Source organism: Macaca mulatta, chromosome 1 (genome assembly GCF_049350105.2).
Source record: "Macaca mulatta isolate MMU2019108-1 chromosome 1, T2T-MMU8v2.0, whole genome shotgun sequence".
Taxonomy (NCBI): domain Eukaryota; kingdom Metazoa; phylum Chordata; class Mammalia; order Primates; family Cercopithecidae; genus Macaca; species Macaca mulatta.
In genome coordinates, this window is record NC_133406.1 from 219,283,579 (window position 1) to 219,302,340 (window position 18,762).

General features: G+C 40.1%; 1 protein-coding gene and 1 long non-coding RNA gene across 42 annotated transcripts in view; one reads left to right on the plus strand and one right to left on the minus strand.

The window, feature by feature from the left end:
* USP48 (ubiquitin specific peptidase 48) overlaps positions 1-18,762 on the plus strand; it is a 106,190-nt gene that overhangs the window by 60,275 nt on the left and 27,153 nt on the right. For 27 of the 40 annotated variants that reach the window (XM_077971224.1, XM_077971218.1, XM_077971042.1 and 24 more), the window contains 8 exons: positions 1,288-1,485; positions 3,586-3,700; positions 4,184-4,314; positions 9,145-9,213; positions 17,583-17,707; positions 17,861-17,983; positions 18,263-18,324; positions 18,613-18,723. In XM_077971224.1, the coding sequence (XP_077827350.1) occupies positions 1,288-1,485; positions 3,586-3,700; positions 4,184-4,314; positions 9,145-9,213; positions 17,583-17,707; positions 17,861-17,983; positions 18,263-18,324; positions 18,613-18,723 (934 nt within the window). Of the gene's footprint in view, positions 1-1,287; positions 1,486-3,585; positions 3,701-4,183; positions 4,315-9,144; positions 9,214-17,546; positions 17,708-17,860; positions 17,984-18,262; positions 18,325-18,612; positions 18,724-18,762 lie in introns of all 40 variants that reach the window. The other 13 variants (XM_015130337.3, XM_077971215.1, XM_028838379.2 and 10 more) reach the window with 2 other exon arrangements.
* LOC144335604 (uncharacterized) overlaps positions 1-18,762 on the minus strand; it is a 60,880-nt gene that overhangs the window by 26,405 nt on the left and 15,713 nt on the right. The gene's annotated exons all lie outside the window — the stretch shown is intronic.

The following is an 18,762-nucleotide window of genomic DNA, read 5'->3' on the forward strand; positions in this document are numbered from 1 at the left end:
TATCTTTTATACTCAACAACATCCCCATGAGGTAGGTAGAAGGCAGGTATTATTACCTTCATTTTACAAATAAAAGACCGGAAACAGAGAGAGTTTAAGTGACTCGCTCAGGTTCATTTTCTTGGTGGCAAAACTTGGATTAGACCGTGACCTCGACTCACAGTCCTGTGCTCTTCCTCTGGAGTCACTTTCGATTTGACCAGTCAGAAGACTCTTAGTCGATGATGTACAGTGCCAAATTTTGTTTTCATAAAAATTGAAATGGTTCGCTGTAAAATTAAAATGGGAGTTAGTTTTCTAGACATGTAACTCTCTGGGGAGTATAAAACTGGTCACAATGGGCTTCGTTGAAGTATCTGTCCCTCAGATCTCATCAGAAGGAGTATATAATACAAAAATATAAATTCAACCTCTGTATGTTTTCTTCTATGTTTTATGCTGGGACTCACTGGAGATCTTTGTAAGTAATCAAAGCTGGCCCTTTATCTTTGATTTTGGCTTTTAGGGAATTCTAGGGACTTCCTTTCCCCAAATTAAAACTCATTTTGAGGTGTTTGGTTTTGTCTTTTAATTTTTGCAACTTCAAAATTGATGACGACTCAGTTCTAGTGTACTTTATCCTGGAACTTGTTTAAAATAGGTTAGTTTCTTGAAATAAATAATAATATAATGAATAGATGATGACTTGGATTTGGGTGGGGGAATTAAATACCTTTTCAAAATTGCCATCAGTGTCATCTTGGATAAAGAAAGTTCAGTAGTTAAAAGGGTCTTCTGAAGTGTGGTCATAGTTGGTGAGGTTAATTTCTAACTTAGAGTTCAGTTTGGCTTCTCATTTTAATTTTCAGATGTATATCACATATATGTGAAAAGTAATGACAAAAATAATTTATGAAATAAACATAGTAGGGCATGAGGTTGTGTTATTTGTGAGGCAGCAATGGAGCATGACTTGTAGTCAGCAAACATGGGTGTCTTGATCAAAACTCTGCTGTGCTATTAGGCAAGACTCTATGTGGATGCCTCTTGTAGAATGTGGTTAATAATACCAGCCGATCTCATAGGGCACTGTGCAGACTCAGCATTACTGTGCAGAGCTCCTTGAACTCAGAGGAGTGGCACTTAACTGGAGCTTTGTGTCGTAAAAACATCTTCCCCCAGACAATGATTCTTCTGATTCTGCTAACTCTGGACAGAGTTTGCATTGTCTTTTGAAAAAAATGAATGTATCACTTAGTCCAAAAACTGTAAAAATACATAGGCTCTTTCCGATGCTTGCTTTCTCAGAGCCCTATGAGTTTGTCTCTCTGGAATGGCTGCAAAAGTGGTTGGATGAATCAACACCTACCAAACCTATTGATAATCACGCTTGCCTGTGTTCCCATGACAAGCTTCACCCGGATAAAATATCAATTATGAAGAGGATATCTGAATATGCAGCTGACATTTTCTATAGTAGATATGGAGGAGGTCCAAGACTAACTGGTAATTCAAGATGTCCTCTCTGTTTAAAAAAGAGCAGCTCATTAAATCTTCATCTTATGGTCTTTATGAGTGTGGCTTATGATGATTTGACCCAAACTATGCTAGACCAAATATTCCTTACACTTTGCAAAAAGAATTTGCTAAATAAAGTAGAAGTGAAGCAACTGATGCTATTCATAGAGGGTTGGTTGGGTTTTTTTGGTTCATTTTTCGATTTGTTTTGTTTTTAACCCCTCTCAAAGCAGACAAAATAAGACCCTTTTGAGAAAACTGTCTGGTACTTGAGGCCTTGTCTGGTTAATTACAAGTTTGTGCCTCCATGTTATGGTGACTTTTTTTTTTTTTTTTTTTTTTTTTGAGATGGAGTCTTGCTCTGTTACTCAGGCTGGAGTGCAGTGGCTCAATCTCAGCTTGCTGCAACCTCCGCCTCCTGGGTTCAAGTGATTCTAGAGCCTCCCGAGTAGCTGGGATTACAAGCGCACACCACCACACCCAGCTAATTTTTGTATTTTTAGTAGAGACGGGGTTTCAATGTGTTGGCCAGGCTGGTCTCAAAACTTCTGGGCTCAAGTGATCCACTTATCTTTCCCTCCCGAAGTTCTGGGATTACAGGCAGGAGCGACCACGCCCGCCTGTGGTGACTGCTACCAGTGTCTGAGCTATAGATGGTTACTTAGTTTATGAATGGAAGCTGCTTGATTCTACCTTCAATATAGACCTATATATGTGACCACATTGTACCCATGGTTTTATTTTGTTCTGGCTGCCTTTCTGTTCTGCCTCCTTGAAACATTTTTCTTTTTACATGAGTAGCTACCAACATAATCCCCCCTCCAATTTTCAGATGAGACTGTAGGAAATTACATGACACCTCCCTCCCCAATACACTATTTCTGAAATTAAGTGCTGTTTTCTAATGGTATACAACTTACTGCGTAAACCAGATATTTAACTACATGCTGCAGGCCTTCTGTTAAACACCACTGGAGTTTTGTTTCCTAAATTTCTGGGAATTTTTTGTTTTTGTTTTTTTGAGACAGTGTCTCACTCTGTTGCCCAGGCCAGAGTGCAGTGGTGCAATCACAGCTCACTGCAGCTTTGACCTCCTCAGGCTCCCATCTCAGTCTTGCAAGTAGCTGGGACCACAGGCATGCACCACCATGCCTGGTTAAGTTTTGTACATTTTGTAGAGATGGTGTTTCATCATATTGCCCAGACTGGTCTCAAACTCCTGGGCTCAAGTAATCGACCTGCCTCGGCCTCCCAAAGTGCTGGGATTACAAGAATGGGCCACCATATGTGGCCCGTTTTTTTTTTTTTTCTGAGACAGAGTCTTATTCTGTTACCCCAGCTGGAGTACAGTGGTGGAATCATAGTGCACTGCAGCCTTGAACTTGTAGGCTTAAGCAGTCCTCCCACCTCAGCTTCCCAAGTAGCTAGGACTACAGGCACACACCACCATGCCTTGCTAATTTTTACATTTTTTTGTAGTGACAGGGTCTCACTGTGTTGCCCAGGCTGGTCTCAAACTCCTGTCCTCAAGCTATCCTCCCTGCCTGGCTTCTCAAAGCTCTTGGTGGTATGAGCCACTATACCTGCCACTGTTCTTAATTCACAATGAGTAAACCATGCAGTGGGAAAAGTGTTCACATTTTAGATGATTCCTAAAACTTCTTTGTGTTTTAAACCAGACCCTTCGTTTTGCTTTTCCTTTTAGTGTGCTTTGAAGGTCACTTTCACGTGAAGATCATTATTTATAATTATCAGCTATATTTAACCCCTCCACCTTAGAACCTCAGTTATTTGATTATCATCTTATAAAAATTACATGTAAGCCTTGTCAGATACTGTATTTAGATACTTTTAACATAATATAACATTTTCTCTTTCATTTTTCTTTCTTTATTCAGATAACAGTATTGCTGTCTTGGTATCTAATTGTCTTAGTAAAATAATTTAGGGTATATATCAGTTTGCCGCATTGCCAACATTTGTGACTTTGGTTTAGAATGTGTCTGTTTGTGAAGTGCTAAAAACATTTTCCTAACAGGAAGTCTGTTTGAATGAAATATATTTCCTTTCATTCTTTCTTGCCTGTAGTGAAAGCCCTGTGTAAGGAATGTGTAGTAGAACGTTGTCGCGTATTGCGTCTGAAGAACCAACTAAATGAAGATTATAAAACTGTTAATAATCTGCTGAAAGCAGCAGTAAAGGGGTATGTTGCACAGCATACATTGTTTATGATAAACTAAGAAATTTTCAAGAGGTCATAACCAAGCAGCTCGTTATTTATTGAAAATAGGAAGTTGGGATGTTTAGAAGAAGGGTGATAAAGTGAATGGCAGAGCCAGATCAAAAGTAAATTTTGCAACGACCGCCCCTGTGGCAATGATAAAGAAAGCTGCTGAGTCAGATAGCCTTTGCCACTGTATTCCATCCTACCATTTGATTGGTGTGATTGGCATGAAGGTAGGAAAAGCAGGATAATATTTAGAATGGAAACAAAATATTAGATCCCTGCAGTTCAATAGTGGACAGAGAAAATGACCAAAATTAGGAAGTAGGTTAAAAACAATTACATGTACAATAGCTGATGTTGAGTGTTTGTAATTCACTTTAGTTGTTTTTACAGGCAAAGAAGGGAGGACAGTGTTTGGAAATATTACTTGTATGATTTAACATTCTCTGTGTTCCACAGCAATGATGGATTTTGGGTGGGGAAGTCCTCCTTGCGGAGCTGGCGCCAGCTAGCTCTTGAACAGCTAGATGAGCAAGATGGTGATGCAGAACAAAGCAACGGAAAGATGAATGGTAGCACCTTAAATAAAGGTAATAATTTAAACCTATATGTGAAATTATACCATGAAAATACAAGTGGGCTGGGCACAGTGGCTCATTCCTATAGTCCCAGCTACTTGGGAGGCTCAGACGGGCAGATCACTTGAGCCCAGCGGTTATGCCAGCCCCACTGCACTCCAGTCTGGGTAACAGAGTGAGACCCTGTTTCTCTAAAAAACAATTTTAGGCCGGGTGCGATGGTTCATGCCTGTAATCCCAGCATTTTGGGAGGCCGAGGCAGGTTGATCACTTGAGGTCAGGAGTTTAAGACCAGCCTGAGCAACATGGTGAAACCCCGTCTCTACTAAAAATACAAAAATAATTAGCCAGGAGTGGTGCTGCACGCCTGTGGTCCCAGCTAATCAAGAGGCTGAAATAGTAGAATCGATTGAACCCAGGAGTCGCAGGTTACCATGACCCGAGATTGCGCCACTACACTCCAGCCTGGGTGACAGAGCGAGACTCTGTCTCTTAAAAAACAACAACAAAACCCAAAAATTCGTAAAATTGGTTTCATACCCATCCATGTAATTTTAAAGACAACTTTACAAGCTCTTGACTGGGCACAGTGGCTCACGCCTGTAGTCCCAGCACTTTGGGAGGCTGAGACGGGTGGATCACGAGGTCAGGAGATCAAGACCATCCTGGCTGACACAGTGAAACCCCGTCTCTACTAAAAATACAAAAATTAGTCAGGTGAGGTGGCGGGCGCCTGTAGTCCCAGCTACTTGGAAGGCTGAGGCAGGAGAATGGCATGAACCCGGGAGGCGGAGGTTGCAGTGAGCCGAGATCGCACCACTGCACTCCAGCCTGGACGACAGAGCGAGACTCCATCTCAAAAAAATTAAATTAAAATAAAATAAAATAAAATACTGCAAGCTCTCACAAGTAGCTCAGAGCAAATAAAAGATTTTTAAGCTATTGAAATTCAGCAAGGACTCACGTGAAATTTTCCTGTATAACCTATCATGCTTTGGGCTCAAGCTCTCTCTAGTTAATCACATGCAAAATTAATATTAATTCTGTTCTAGGCTAAGAGTTTAAAGAAAGGTTAAGTCTACTGCAAATTGGCATAATATATTGTATGCTCAGTACATTTTGGTTTTAGATTATCTGCCACGCTTCCTTTGTCAAGTAAATGAGCTTGTACTTCTTAATCTTTCATCAAGTAGAGAGGGCAGCTTTTAAATAGCTTTCTGCTTGTAAATTCTTCTGAGTTTCATATGCTTTCAAATCAGAAATTATGTTATTGTAAATCAAATACTAAATTTAATTTTATAATCAGTGCTTCATAAGATGTCAAGGAAATTTATTACTTTAATGTTCTTGACCTTTATTGAAATATTCTGTATTTTCTGCATTCAAGCATTTCATATCATTTATATCATTATTTTATTTTTTAAGTTTTAATTTAATTTATTTGTTTATTTGAGATGGAGTTTCGCTCTTTTTGCCCAGGCTGGAGTGCAATGACGCGATCTTGGCTCCCTGCAACCTCTGCCTCCCAGGTTCAAGCGGCTCTCCTGCCTCAGCCTCCCGAGTAGCTGGGACTACAGGTGCACACCACCATGCCCAGCTAATTTTGTATTTTTAGAAGAGACAGGGTTTCACCATGTTGGCCAGGCTGGTCTTGAACTTCTGACCTCCAGTAATCCACCTGCCTCAGCCTCCCAAAATGTTGGGATTACAGGCATTAGCCATCGCACCTGACCAGTTTTTATTTCTTTTGAATTCTAGAGATACGGCTTCACTATGTTGCCCAGGCTGGTCTCCCTCTTGTGCTCAACCGATCCTCCCACCTTGGCTTCCCAAAATGCAGGGATTATAGACCACTGAGGCTGGCCCATTTCTATCACTTTATATTATATTTATTTTATTTGGTATTGATCTTCCCATCTCACCATCTTACTTTTTGAGAAAACCAACCCAGTATTTTAAACTCCTTGAGCTGTGATTAATATTTTCAAACTTGAAGAGTTTTTACTTTTTTTGAGACTTTTTTTTTTTACTTTTTTGAGACGGAATCTCACTCTGTCCCCCAGGCTAGAGTGCAGTGGCGTGATTTTGGCTCACTGCAACCTCTGCCAGCATTCCCCACCACCCCCCGTTCAAGTGACTTTCCCGCCTCAGCCTCCTGAGTAGCTGGCATTACACATGCGCCACCATGCCCGGCTAATTTTTGTATTTTAGTAGAGATGGGGTTTCACCATGTTGGCCAGCTGGTCTTGAAATCCTGAGCTCAAGTGATCCACCCACCTTGGCCTCCCAAAGTGCTAGGATTACAGATGTGAGCCACTGCACCCAGCCGAGTTTTTACTTTTGATTAAAATATTTTATTGTGCTATATAATTCATGAACTTAACATCAATTTGAGTTTTATTATCCTGTCATTTGAAAAAACATACTATAATTTTAGTGATAACATGTGACTTAGTGTTAAGTATTTATTTACTGCTTTTTAAAACCTCTTTATTTTGGGAGGCCGAGGTGGGCGGATCACGAGGTGATGAGTTCGAGACCAGCCTGACCAACATGGTGAAACCCTGTCTCTACTAAAAATACAAAAATCAGCCAGGCGTGTTGGCATGCACCTGTAATCCCAGCTACTCAGGAGGCTGAGGCAGGAGAATCATTTGAACCCAGGAGGAGGAGGTTGCAGTGAACCGAGATCGTGCCACTGCACTCCAGCCTGGGAGACAGAGCATCACTCCGTCTCCAAAAAAAAAAAAAAAGCCTCTTTATATATCAGTGTCCCTTCATTTTTAGTAAAATTGGATGCCGTAGTAGAAAGTGCCTTCATGTTGGCATAGCTTAAAAGTATTTTTCATGTTGCTTTCAGAGTAATATGCCTCTATTTTCCTTCCCCCATTAAAAAATTTCAAAAGCTTCAAGCAGCACAAATGTGACAAAGTAGAACTTTAAAGCCTTCCTACCAGATACAATCACTGTAAATAGTGGCTTTTTATAATGCAACTCATTTGGGCACAGTTGTACATATGACTTACTGAATGTCAAAACATTCAGCCCTTTTTATTGATTGATTGCATTTTGTTTTGTGGATCCATTATGTTTATCTGATTCTATTTTAATTTTTTATGTATGTATACACAGATGCAGTGAGGGTCCTTTTGTGTCCTGTACTTACATCATCACAAAATTTTCAGATTATTTCTGAGAAATAAATTCCTAGAAATCTCTGGATCAGAGAATTACAAATATTTATAATTGCCACATACTGACATATTGGTAAATTTTCTTCAATATATTCATATTAGGGGGTTCATTTTGCTTGCTTTTGTCAACATAAAGAATACATCATTCACATCAGTTTTGTTTTTTCTTGTTTTGTTTTTTTGAGATGGAGTCTCCCTCTGTCGCCCAGTCTGGAGTGCAGTGGTGCAATCTTGGCTCACTCCCACCTCCACCTCCCAGGCTCAAGTGATTCTCTTGCCTCAGCCTCCGGAGTAGCTGGGATTACAGGCACGCACCAGCACGCCGGGCTAATTTTTGTATTTTTAGCAGAGAGGGGGTTTTGCCATGTTGACCAGGCTGGTCTTGAACTCCTGACCTTAATCTGCCCGCCTCAGCCTTCCAAAGTGCTGGGATTACAGGCATGAGCCACCATGTCTGGCAGTCACATCAATTTTTATCAGCCCGATACACGAAGTTAGACTTAGCAGTGTTGAGGCTTAACGTTTTTCAAAATATCATTGAGGTTGACCATCTTCTTAGGCTTGAGAAGTTATTTGTATGTGTGACAGAGAGAAAAAGAGGAGACAGAATTATCTGGTCATATCCTTCCTTTGCCCATTTTTTTACTTGATTTTTGTGGGGGGTTTTTTTGGTTGGTTGGTTGGTTGGCCTGCGACGTGAGTTTTCCCTGTGTCCAACTTATCCATGCTATACATGCTACCCACTGGTCACCTAGCAATCCTCTTGGTGCTCAGATTGACTGTAGGAGTGCCAGTGTTCCAAGTCACCCTTATTTTACTTTAATGGTCTCAAAGTGGAAGAGTGGTAATGTTGGTAATTCAGGTATGTCAAAAAGAAGCCACAAAGTGCTTCCTTTAAGTGGAAAGGTGGAAGTAAGTTCTTGATTTAAATAAGGAAAGAAAAAAAATTGTATGGTGAGCTTGCTAAGATCTGTAGGAACAAATCTATCTGTGAAATTAAGAAGGAAAAAAATTCATGCTAGTTTTGCTGTCACACTACAAGCTACAAGTTATGGTCACAGTGTGAGTTAAGAGGGAAAAAGCATTAAATTTGTGGGTGGAAGACTTGAACAGAAATATGCCAATGGATGTTTATGGAGTTCGGTAGTATATGAGGTTTTAGGCATCTATGGAGGGTCTTGGAACATATCCCTGGACGGATCAGTGGGGATGACTATGTTTGATGGTAAAGGTTAAGTCCTTATTTCATTTGTCTTTAATGCTTTGTGTTCATCCCCAAAAAGTGTAGGTAGGTGAAAATGACATGCCATGACATGACAATGTAGGTGATTAACTTGGTTCATGACATAGTATTCTCAATACCTTGACTAGAATTAATAGAAGAATTCCATTTTTTCAATTTAAAAAGGCACATTTTCTTGCATAACCTAAATCTTTAAAAGTTAACTGTCATTGAGATGTTCCTCTTTCCTTTTAAGGGAAAGAAATATAACACTTTTTAGCAGAACTGGGTAGGAATCACATGGGTCTAATTTTCAGAGTTTTAAAGTTTTCTTTGTTCCAAATTGTGCAGAGTAGTATATCTGCTACTTTGAACTTTAAGTACACAATAACCACAGCAGATATCATTTGTATTTCTTTTGATTAGATGAATCAAAGGAAGAAAGAAAAGAAGAGGAGGAATTAAATTTTAATGAAGATATTCTGTGTCCACATGGTAAGCTAGAAGCATAAATGAGTTCTGTTTTATTATCCTTTTTTACTTTTAGCTTCTACTGCCTGGCTTTCATGCCAGTGTCTCTCACATCTTACCTGGGAGAAAAAAATTTTTTTAAGTAGAATTTCCCCATATTTAGAGGAAATCATTGGAAAAGAAACTTCTTGTCACTTGTCCCATTGACGTGCTTTTGAATTTGAAGTATTGAATTTCAGTTGTTTCCCATGACTGTCATTGTCCAAGTTAAACACTTTGAGAATACTGCTCATATGTTTCTTCTTCTTCATCTTGTTAGGGCTATCTGTGGTTATTTATTTATTTATTTTATCTGCAACATGATCTCTCTCTATCGCTGTCCTAGCTTAGTGCAGCATCAACATCCTGGGCTCAAGTGATCCTTCTGCCTTGGCCTCCTGAGTAGCTGGGACCGTAGGCATGCACCATCACACCCAGCTAATTTTTAAATTTGCTTCCCACCTTTACCTCCCATAGTGGTGAGATTATAGGCACGAGCCACTGGTCTTGACTTGGTTTAGTTTCTTGTTTGTGTATTGACCAGCTGCTGTGTACTATGTGCTAGATAGTTTTTTAAAAAGCCAAATTCTAAATCCTCATTTAATCCTATGTATTTGTTCATGTATTTGTTTACTTGGTCTTGGTGAATGCTTACTTCTGATAAGTAGCTTTTACAAGATGATTGTGCAAGGGATTCATCATATATTAGACACAATTTTCTATTCTAATAGCACTCTGAAAGTCAAGCAGGTGTCTGTTTCTCAAAGCTTTCTACTTCATAAGTTCCCCTTCCCACCTTCAAAAAGTCTGAGCACTGGAGTGCCGTAGCTTGCACCTATAATCCCAGCTACTAGGAAGGATCAGGTAGGAGGATTGCTTGAGCCCAGGAGTTTGAGACTAGTCTGGGCAACACAGCAAGATCCTGTCTCTAAAAAAATGTTAAGTGGGTTTGGTGGTGTGTGCCTGCAGTCCCAGTTTCTCAGGAGGGTGAGAGGATCACTTGACCCAGGAGTCTGAGGCTAGAGTGAGCTATGATCACGATGCTGCACTCCAGCCTGGACGACAGCGCGTTACCCCATCTCATTAAAATAAAATAAATAGGACAATAAATTTGACACAGAAAAGTTGGCTTGTCAGTGGTTTGTTTTGTTAACCCATGTTCATGCGTTTCTTGTTATGTGCTAATTTATTGCTAATATTTCGGATTCCTGTTGATCCTAATAAATTCTTAACTATAGTTCTTGTTTCATCAGTTGACTGTGAACCAGTGGATAATGTCTCACTTTTATCCCTGATGCACGCTGGCACTTTTATATGAAGTGCCGTTGATGACACTAGTGATGGTGTTTGTCACTAGAGTGGTACTACCATTCTGGATTATCTCACTGCACTTTAGGCCACTAGGTGAGTGGCATTCCCATTTACAGGCCACACAACTAGCAAGCAGCCATCCTGGGGTGTGTGTTTGGGTCTTGGTCTCTGTGAGTCCCAAATTCCTCTGTTCTTTCCATCGTATCACCCTATCTGTCTACTGGTTGGTCTTTTACACTACAGGTGCACAGCAGAAGCAGGTGAGCTGACCTCATGAGTGCTGAATAGCATGAGGAAATAAACAGGGGTAGGAAGTTTGGGTGAATAGCCAGAAGGAGGTGTATTTTTCCAGTGATGCTCTCTTACCACCTTTTCTAACCTTCACAGCATAGTTGTGGACACATGGGATTGGTGTCTCCATATTGAGAGTTGAAGCATCCGTGGCAGAATATTGTTTCATGCTTGGTGCTACCACTTGAAACAGTGCTGGGACTTAGATTGTCCTCGTGCTCCTTAGCTCACTGACCTTTGTTCTGCCTTCCCACCTTTTATCATGTCATTTCAGTACTGACAGTTTTGACTACAAAGCATGGCAAAGCTGAATGTCATTTCAGGACACATACTCCACTCCCTAGCCTATCAGAAATTGTACATAAGAGGCCGGGGGTGGTGGCTCACACCTGTAATCCCAGCACTTTGGGAAGCCAAGGCGGGAGGATCACTTGAGTCCAAGAGTTCGAGACTATCCTGGGCATCATGGCAAGACCCCATCTCTACAGAAACATCAAGAAATTAGCCAGGGGTGGTGATGGTGTGCACCTGTGTTCCCAGCTACATGAGAGGCTACATTGAGAGGATTACCTGAGCCCAGGAGGTCGAGGCTTCAGTGAGCCATATTCACGTGCCACTGTACTCCAGCCTGGGCGACCAAGCAAGACCTTGTCTCAAAACAAAACAAAACCGAGAGAGTGAGAAAGAACAAGAAAGGAAGGGAGGGAGGGAGGGAGGAAGAAATTGTATACAAGGGTGATTTTTTAAGGCCGTTATCTTGATCTGTAACTCTAGTGTTTTGGTGCCATACTTTGTTCTCTAATATTTTAAAGGATAGTTTGGCCGGGCATGATGGCTCATGCCTGTAATCCCAGCACTTTGGGAGGCTGAGGCGGGCGGATCACTTGAGGTCAGGAGTTTGAGACCAGCCTGGCTAACATGGTGAAACCCCATCTCTACAAAAATACAAAAATTAGCTGGGCAGATTTACAAAATTTGTAATTATTTTGGGCAAAAATACAAAAACCATGGCGGGCGCCGGTAATCCCAACTACTCGGGAGGCTGACCCAGGAGAATTGCTTGAACCCAGGAGGCGGAGGTTGCAGTGAGCCAAGATGGCGCCATTGCACTCACTCCAGTCTGGGCAATAGAGTGAGACCCTGTCTCAAAAAAAAAAAAAAAAAAAAAAAAAAAAAAGAAGGATAGTTTTCTACCGTTGTTTTTGTGTTATGTTATCTGTCAACGTACCATGTGTCCAGGGTAAAATTTTTCTGGTATAGGATACCTAGCCTTACTTAGAAATCCACTTTACTCATTAAGTTTCTGTTAAAACCTCTTTCTGGAGGTGTGCTGATGATGCTGGTAGGAGGAGATTATAGTGGGCAATTATTGAATGTTTACCATTTGCCTGTAGTTTTCTACATTTATAAATATTAACTCACTTAATCTGTTTTTTTGTTTTTTGTTTTTTTTTTTTTTGAGATGGAGTCTCACTGTGTCGCCCAGGTTGGAGCGCAGTGGTGCGATCTCGGCTCACTGCAACCTCCACCTTCCAGGTTCAAATGATTCTCCTGCCTCAGCTTCCTGAGTACATGGAACTATAGGCATGTGCCACCACTCCCAGTTAATTTTTGGTTTTTAGTAGAGATGGGGTTTTGCCATGTTGGCCAGACTGGTCTTGAACTCCTGACCTCAGTTGATCTGCCTATCTTGGCCTCCCAAAGTGCTGGGATTACAGGCGTCAGCTACCATGCCTGGCCAACTCACTTAATCTAACAACCCTGTGCTATCAGTATATTATCGCATCCATTCTACTGATGAGTAAGTAAACTGAGGCACAGAGAGGCAAGAGTCACCTGTCTAGGATCACCACACTGCAATGGATAGTTTTGCCTAGGTATTTAACTGTCTGTTGGAAATATTTTTTCCGTGAAAACTAAAGAGACTTGTGATAGTGGTTTGAACGTACCATTCAGAAGTCCAAAGCCATTGTTTGTAGGTAATTTTTCTCCACTTCAATTTCTGGTAGGCTCGTAAGATCTTTGTCCCCAGTGTTGTACGGGTTCATTTATTATGCTAGGCACTCTGTGGAAGCCACGTGTGTCTTGGAGGGGCTTGGTGACTGAACTTCACTAGTTCGGTGCCCCAGCCGGCTTGTTTCACTGGGAAATTCCCAATGGTGCTGTCTGCTATTGGGCCACCAAGGTTTTTCCATAAGTATCTTTCATTCGCCTGCCTAGAAAATTCAGATCTGCTGTCACTCTTCAGAAGCTGTAGAAAGAAGAGGACTTCGGAGTCCCCGCATTCAAGAGTGGAAAGGTTTAATTCTCCCTGTCTCAGCTTGTCGCTTCATTTGTCTCTGTGTTTTGTGTCCCCTGTGCAGGTTAGGTTTTGTTGTCTGAAAATAAGCATGTAGTCTTTGGTGGCTAGAGGGGACAGTGATCTCAAGGGCAGAGAAGGGGACTGAGCATCTGACTACATACCTCTTAAGTAGACTTTCCATCCCTTCTCTCATTTTTTGTAAATCCCTACCTTTACTTCATGAGCCCTCAGTTCTTGCGTCTGTGGGGACAGTACTGCAGTGTAGCAAATCTGGCTACTTCTTGACTTTTGCCAACTTAGAGTTAATTTTTATTGTGTCTCATTCACCTTCTTTTAAACCCTTATAATTTTTATCCCTGTTGTTCCCTCTGTTGTTTTCATCTTTATAGCTGTATGTCTTTTTATATAAATATAAATCCTTTGGTGTGGTGGTTCACATCTATAATCACAGCACTTTAAGAGGCTGAGGCATTTGAGAGCAGCCTGGGCAACATAGTGAGACCACATCTCTATTAAGAAATAAAGTAAAAATTAGCCAGGCAAAGTGGCACATGGCTGTAGTCCTAGATACCCAGGAAACGGAGGCAGGAGCATTGCTGGAGCCCATTAGATCGTGGTTACAGTGAGCTATGATCACACCACTGAACTCCAGCCTGGGTGATAGAGTGAGATCCCATCTCTAAAAATAAAAGTTTATTTTTTATTTTTTATTGTGATTTAATGATGTTTCATGAGGCTCTTAAAGTAAATGCAGTTTTAAACATCATTTTAACCTGGAAAGTCCTTGACTTAAATTTTGATATTTTTATAACAAAATTCCTGTATATTTCTAATGTATTATATGTATTTAATATATCATAGGTTTTGTGTGAATTAATCTTTGGATTATATTCCATTGGAAGATTTACTATCCTAGAGTTCAGTATTTGTTGCAGATATTATATAAGAAGCTTTATAATACAGATATTATATGTATCAAGTTTTCTTATCCATTTTACTTTGTATTCCTTTAAGTGAATAACCTTCCTATAGCTTACCTTGTTTATTACACCTAGTTTGGTTAGATGATGGGCTGTGTTGTGTTTTGTTATTTTGAGAGTACTTCTTGAGATGTCCCAAAGCCCAAAGTATTATATGCAGTTTGAACTAGATTTAGGATGAGGGGTTGAGGGTCATTTATCCAGTATCTCTAAATTCATTGTTAACTAGATTTCTCTTTTTACCAGAAGAATCTTTGAGTTTTAGAATATCCAGTTATGTTTAGTGAATTGAATCTCTCTTGACTGCTTTGATCTTGTTTTGGGAGATATTGCTCATAGAATGGATTTAGTTGATTGGCTTTCTCTTAAAATTTAAGAAATAACATGATTCATTGCAGGATACAAGTTTAATTTCTAACAATTTATATGTCACAGTGAAAAGAGCAACCCAAATTTATTTAACTATTTTGAGGTCATAGACAATATTCAAGTATATTTATTTCATTATTAATTACATTAATTGTATTAATATTCATAGTTAATATTACATATTAGCAACTACTGTGGTAGTAATTATTAGAATAATAGGAAATTAAATTTAGAAACTCAGCTAAGAAGTAGAGTGAAGGACTATATATATTTATTACCAACTAGACTATAGTAAAATGATTATTTACTATTATTCTGATCTCAGAAATGAATTTTGGTTGTTCTTTCCTAATCATATGAGAAACACTCATCCCACATAAAAGCCAGTCACTACCTTAAAGTACCCCGATATCAGAATGAAGCCGCGCACCCACAGTGTCTGTGGTCTCCTCTGCTCATTTAATAGTAAAGTGTGTGTGCACATTCCCATTATTGTTTCCTCATAACCACATGGAGTTATACCACACACAAAGAATCTCTTTTTTTTTTTAAAGCATAAAAAAGAAACCATTTAAATATTATAATTGCCATGGAGTTCTTTCCAAATCAGGTCATGGAAGTCTACCTTAATCTTTTTTATAGTTACATTATACTTCACCATAAGGACTTACTAAGTTAAGGTTTGATAATCCAATTAATCTTTTTCTTTCGTTTTTAAAAAGTAAATTCCCTAATTGTGTCTGAGGATGGGCATGTTAGAGTAAGTTTTCATAGACTTGCGGGAAATTTAAATTAACAGCCCACCCAGAAAGAAAATACATGTTTACTTTGTGACCTCATTTCTCTGGTAACAAGTTTATTAAAGCAAAATAATTTTTTGAGGATTATTCAGAGATCCAGAAGAGGTGAGGGGCTGAGGTAGGAGGGTTGTTTAAAACCAGAAATTCAAGAGACTCCCTCTCTACAAAATAAAACATTAGTCAGGCATGGTGGCTCGTGCCTGTTATCCAAGCTACTCAGGAGGCTAAGGCAGGAGGATTGCTTGAGCCCAGGAGGTGGAGGCACCAGTGAGCTATGATCGTGCCACTGTACTCCAGCCTGAGCGACAGAATGAGACTCTGTTTTTTTTTTTGAGACGGAGTTTTGCTCTGTCACCCAGACTAGAGTGCAATGGTGTGATCCCAGCTCACTGCAACCTCTGCCTCCCGGGTTCAAGCGCTTCTCCCGCCTCAGCCTCCCACGTAGCTGCAATTACAGGCGTGCACCACCACTCCCAGCCAATTTTTTTTCGTATTTTTAGTAGAGATGGGGTTTCACCATTTTGGTCAGGCTGGTCTTTAACTACTGACCTTGTGATCCTCTCACCTCAACCTCCCAAAGTGCTGGGATTACAGGCGTGAGCCACTGCCCCTGGCCTATTTCCTATTAAATAAAAAAATACATTTTAAAATATATTATGGGGTTTGAATGAGCTATAGACCTGGGTTTGTTTGTTTGTTTTTTGAGACAGAGTCTTGCTTCTCGCCCAGGCTGGAGTGGAATGGCACAATCTTGGCTCACTGCAACCTCCGCCTTCCTCATTCAAGCAATTCTTCTGCCTCAGCCTCCTGAGTAGCTGGGATTACAGGTGCCTGCCACCATGCCTGGCTAATTTTTGTATTTTGAGTAGAGACAGGGTTTCGCCATGTTGGCCAGGCTGGTCTCGAACTCCTGATCTCGTGATCCGCTCACCTTGGCCTCCCAAAGTGCTAGGATTACAAGTGTGAACCACCAAACCCGGCCTTAGACCTGGTTTTGTTGTTTTGTTTTGTTTTGTTTTGTTTTGTTTTGTTTTGTTTTGTTTTGTGTTTTTGAGATGGAGTCTCTCTCTCTTGCCCAGTCCACTGCAATCTCTGCCTCTCAGACTCAAGCAGTCCTCTTGCCTCAGCCTCCGGAGTAGCTGGGACTACAGGCGAGCACCACTATACCCAGCTAATGTTGGTATTTTTAGTAGAGGCAGGGTTTCGTCATGTTGGCCAGGCTGATCTCAAACTCCTGACAAGTGATCCACCTGCCTCGGCCTCCCAAAGTGCTGGGATTACAGGAGCAAGCCACTGTGCCTGGCCTATAGACCTGGTTTCGTATCCCAGCTTTATTACTTGCTAGCTGTACTCTGCCTGGTTATATTCATCTTTCTAAATTCATTTATTATGGAAAGTGTAGTACGTATTTAGAAAGTTCCTGGCTTTATTACTCTTAATAAATCTACAAGTACCTTGCCAATGGGTGCAGAAACAAACATATGACGTTAGAAATTTAAAGATCGTTTTCTGAGTAATGACCGATATGGGTAGATAAGTGAAGTTCACTAACTTACCGCTTTGAAACAGCTGAAACAATACTAAATATAACCACAAGTAGAGCCAGAGGAGAATGGTCCTGGCAGAGTGGCAGTGACTAGTATTTTTTTTTTTTTTTTATGTCTTCTGGGATTTTTGAAGATTGAAGGGGATCTTTAGAATAAATTGCAAATAGCAAACAAGTTGGTGCTTGACTGGAGATGGTTTTCAGATTGAACAGTAGATTGCTTTATCTTGTTTGAATTGATAACTTAAGGTAATGGTCCTGTGATGGTTGGACGCAGCTGTCAAAATATTATTTTAATGCAGTGTGATTTCAGGATTAGTCAAATGGGAGACAATAAAGTCTGCAGGAAATGATAACCTTTGAGTGTGGGAGAACACGTGATTTTGTTAAGCAGCCCCTGCCATGGCACAGAGGTCCGAGGACTCCTGGAATCCCATTTTTGACTACTTCCTTCCTTGCAGGGAGAAAGAAAATGCACGGTTTTAGCTTTGTACATTTGTTTTTATCTCATGATTTTTTTTCAACCACGGACCTAGATTAAGGACATAAAATTGAGGTTAATGGCTACCTCCTTTAGAATTAAAATGAAATTGGAAATTCAGAAGTTTTTGAAAACAAAAGAGAGCTAGAAATACCACACTTTAGCAAAGCAAGAAAAGTGCACCTATGGATTTTTCTTAAGTTTAAGAAATAGGAAATAGATATTGACTTTTTTTCAGCTTTTTTTTTTTTTCCAATTTTTTTTTTAAACTCAGGTGAGTTATGCATATCTGAAAATGAAAGAAGGCTTGTTTCTAAAGAGGCTTGGAGCAAACTGCAGCAGTACTTTCCAAAGGCTCCTGAGTTTCCAAGTTACAAAGAGTGCTGTTCACAGTGCAAGGTACTGAATGCTACTGACATCTGGGGAAATGGCATGCCACCTCCTGGGTTGACTTCCCAGGGAAATTAACATTGTACTTCTGACGGGGGTGTAGGGAGGAGGCAAGTCATGTGCTGTCAGCAGGAGACAGTTGATTGCTTCATTCTCTTTCAGATTTTAGAAAGAGAAGGGGAAGAAAATGAAGCCTTACATAAGATGATTGCAAACGAGCAAAAGACTTCTCTCCCAAATTTGTTCCAGGATAAAAACAGACCGTGTCTCAGTAACTGGCCAGAGGTATAATGACTCCCACAAAGGAAAGAATGCATCTTTACTTTTTAAGGCCCTTGCCAAGTTCCCAGTGAGCTATTTCAGAACAACCCAGAACTTCTCCTATTCTCATTTGTTTAGTTATCTAACCAGGGGATTTACTCCAGCCTGCTATTTTTTGGTAGAGGACTGTGTTTTCATTTTATTTATAAAACTTGAATAAGGACAACCAAAGTATATTATAAGGAATTTGTCTTAAGCAGGCGGTAAATTGACGGATACTGTTTTGTGATTTTTGTGTTCTAGGATACGGATGTCCTCTACATCGTGTCTCAGTTCTTTGTCGAAGAGTGGCGGAAATTTGTTAGGTAGAAACAAAATATGTTTTATTTCCTTTATTGTTATTATGACTCGGTTTGACTCTGGTATTTTTTAAGATTTCATGGATTCTGTTTGTTGTACCCTTCATGGTTACTTTCACCAGCACACACTGAAAGCTTTCTTTTCTATTAAGTTAAATGAATAAGCCTAAGAAACACATTTAATTACTAATATTTTCTTAAATATATCTCTAATTTTGAAATAATTATTTTAAAATCTTCTCTTTCGTCATGCAGTAATTAGGTATATTTCTCCTCCTTGTCTTATTTGAGTAGAAAGCCGACAAGATGCAGCCCTGTGTCATCAGTTGGGAACAGCGCTCTTTTGTGTCCCCATGGGGGCCTCATGTTTACATTTGCTTCCATGACCAAAGAAGATTCTAAACTGTGAGTTCCTTTTCTTTATGTGATTTTTTTTCTTTTCTC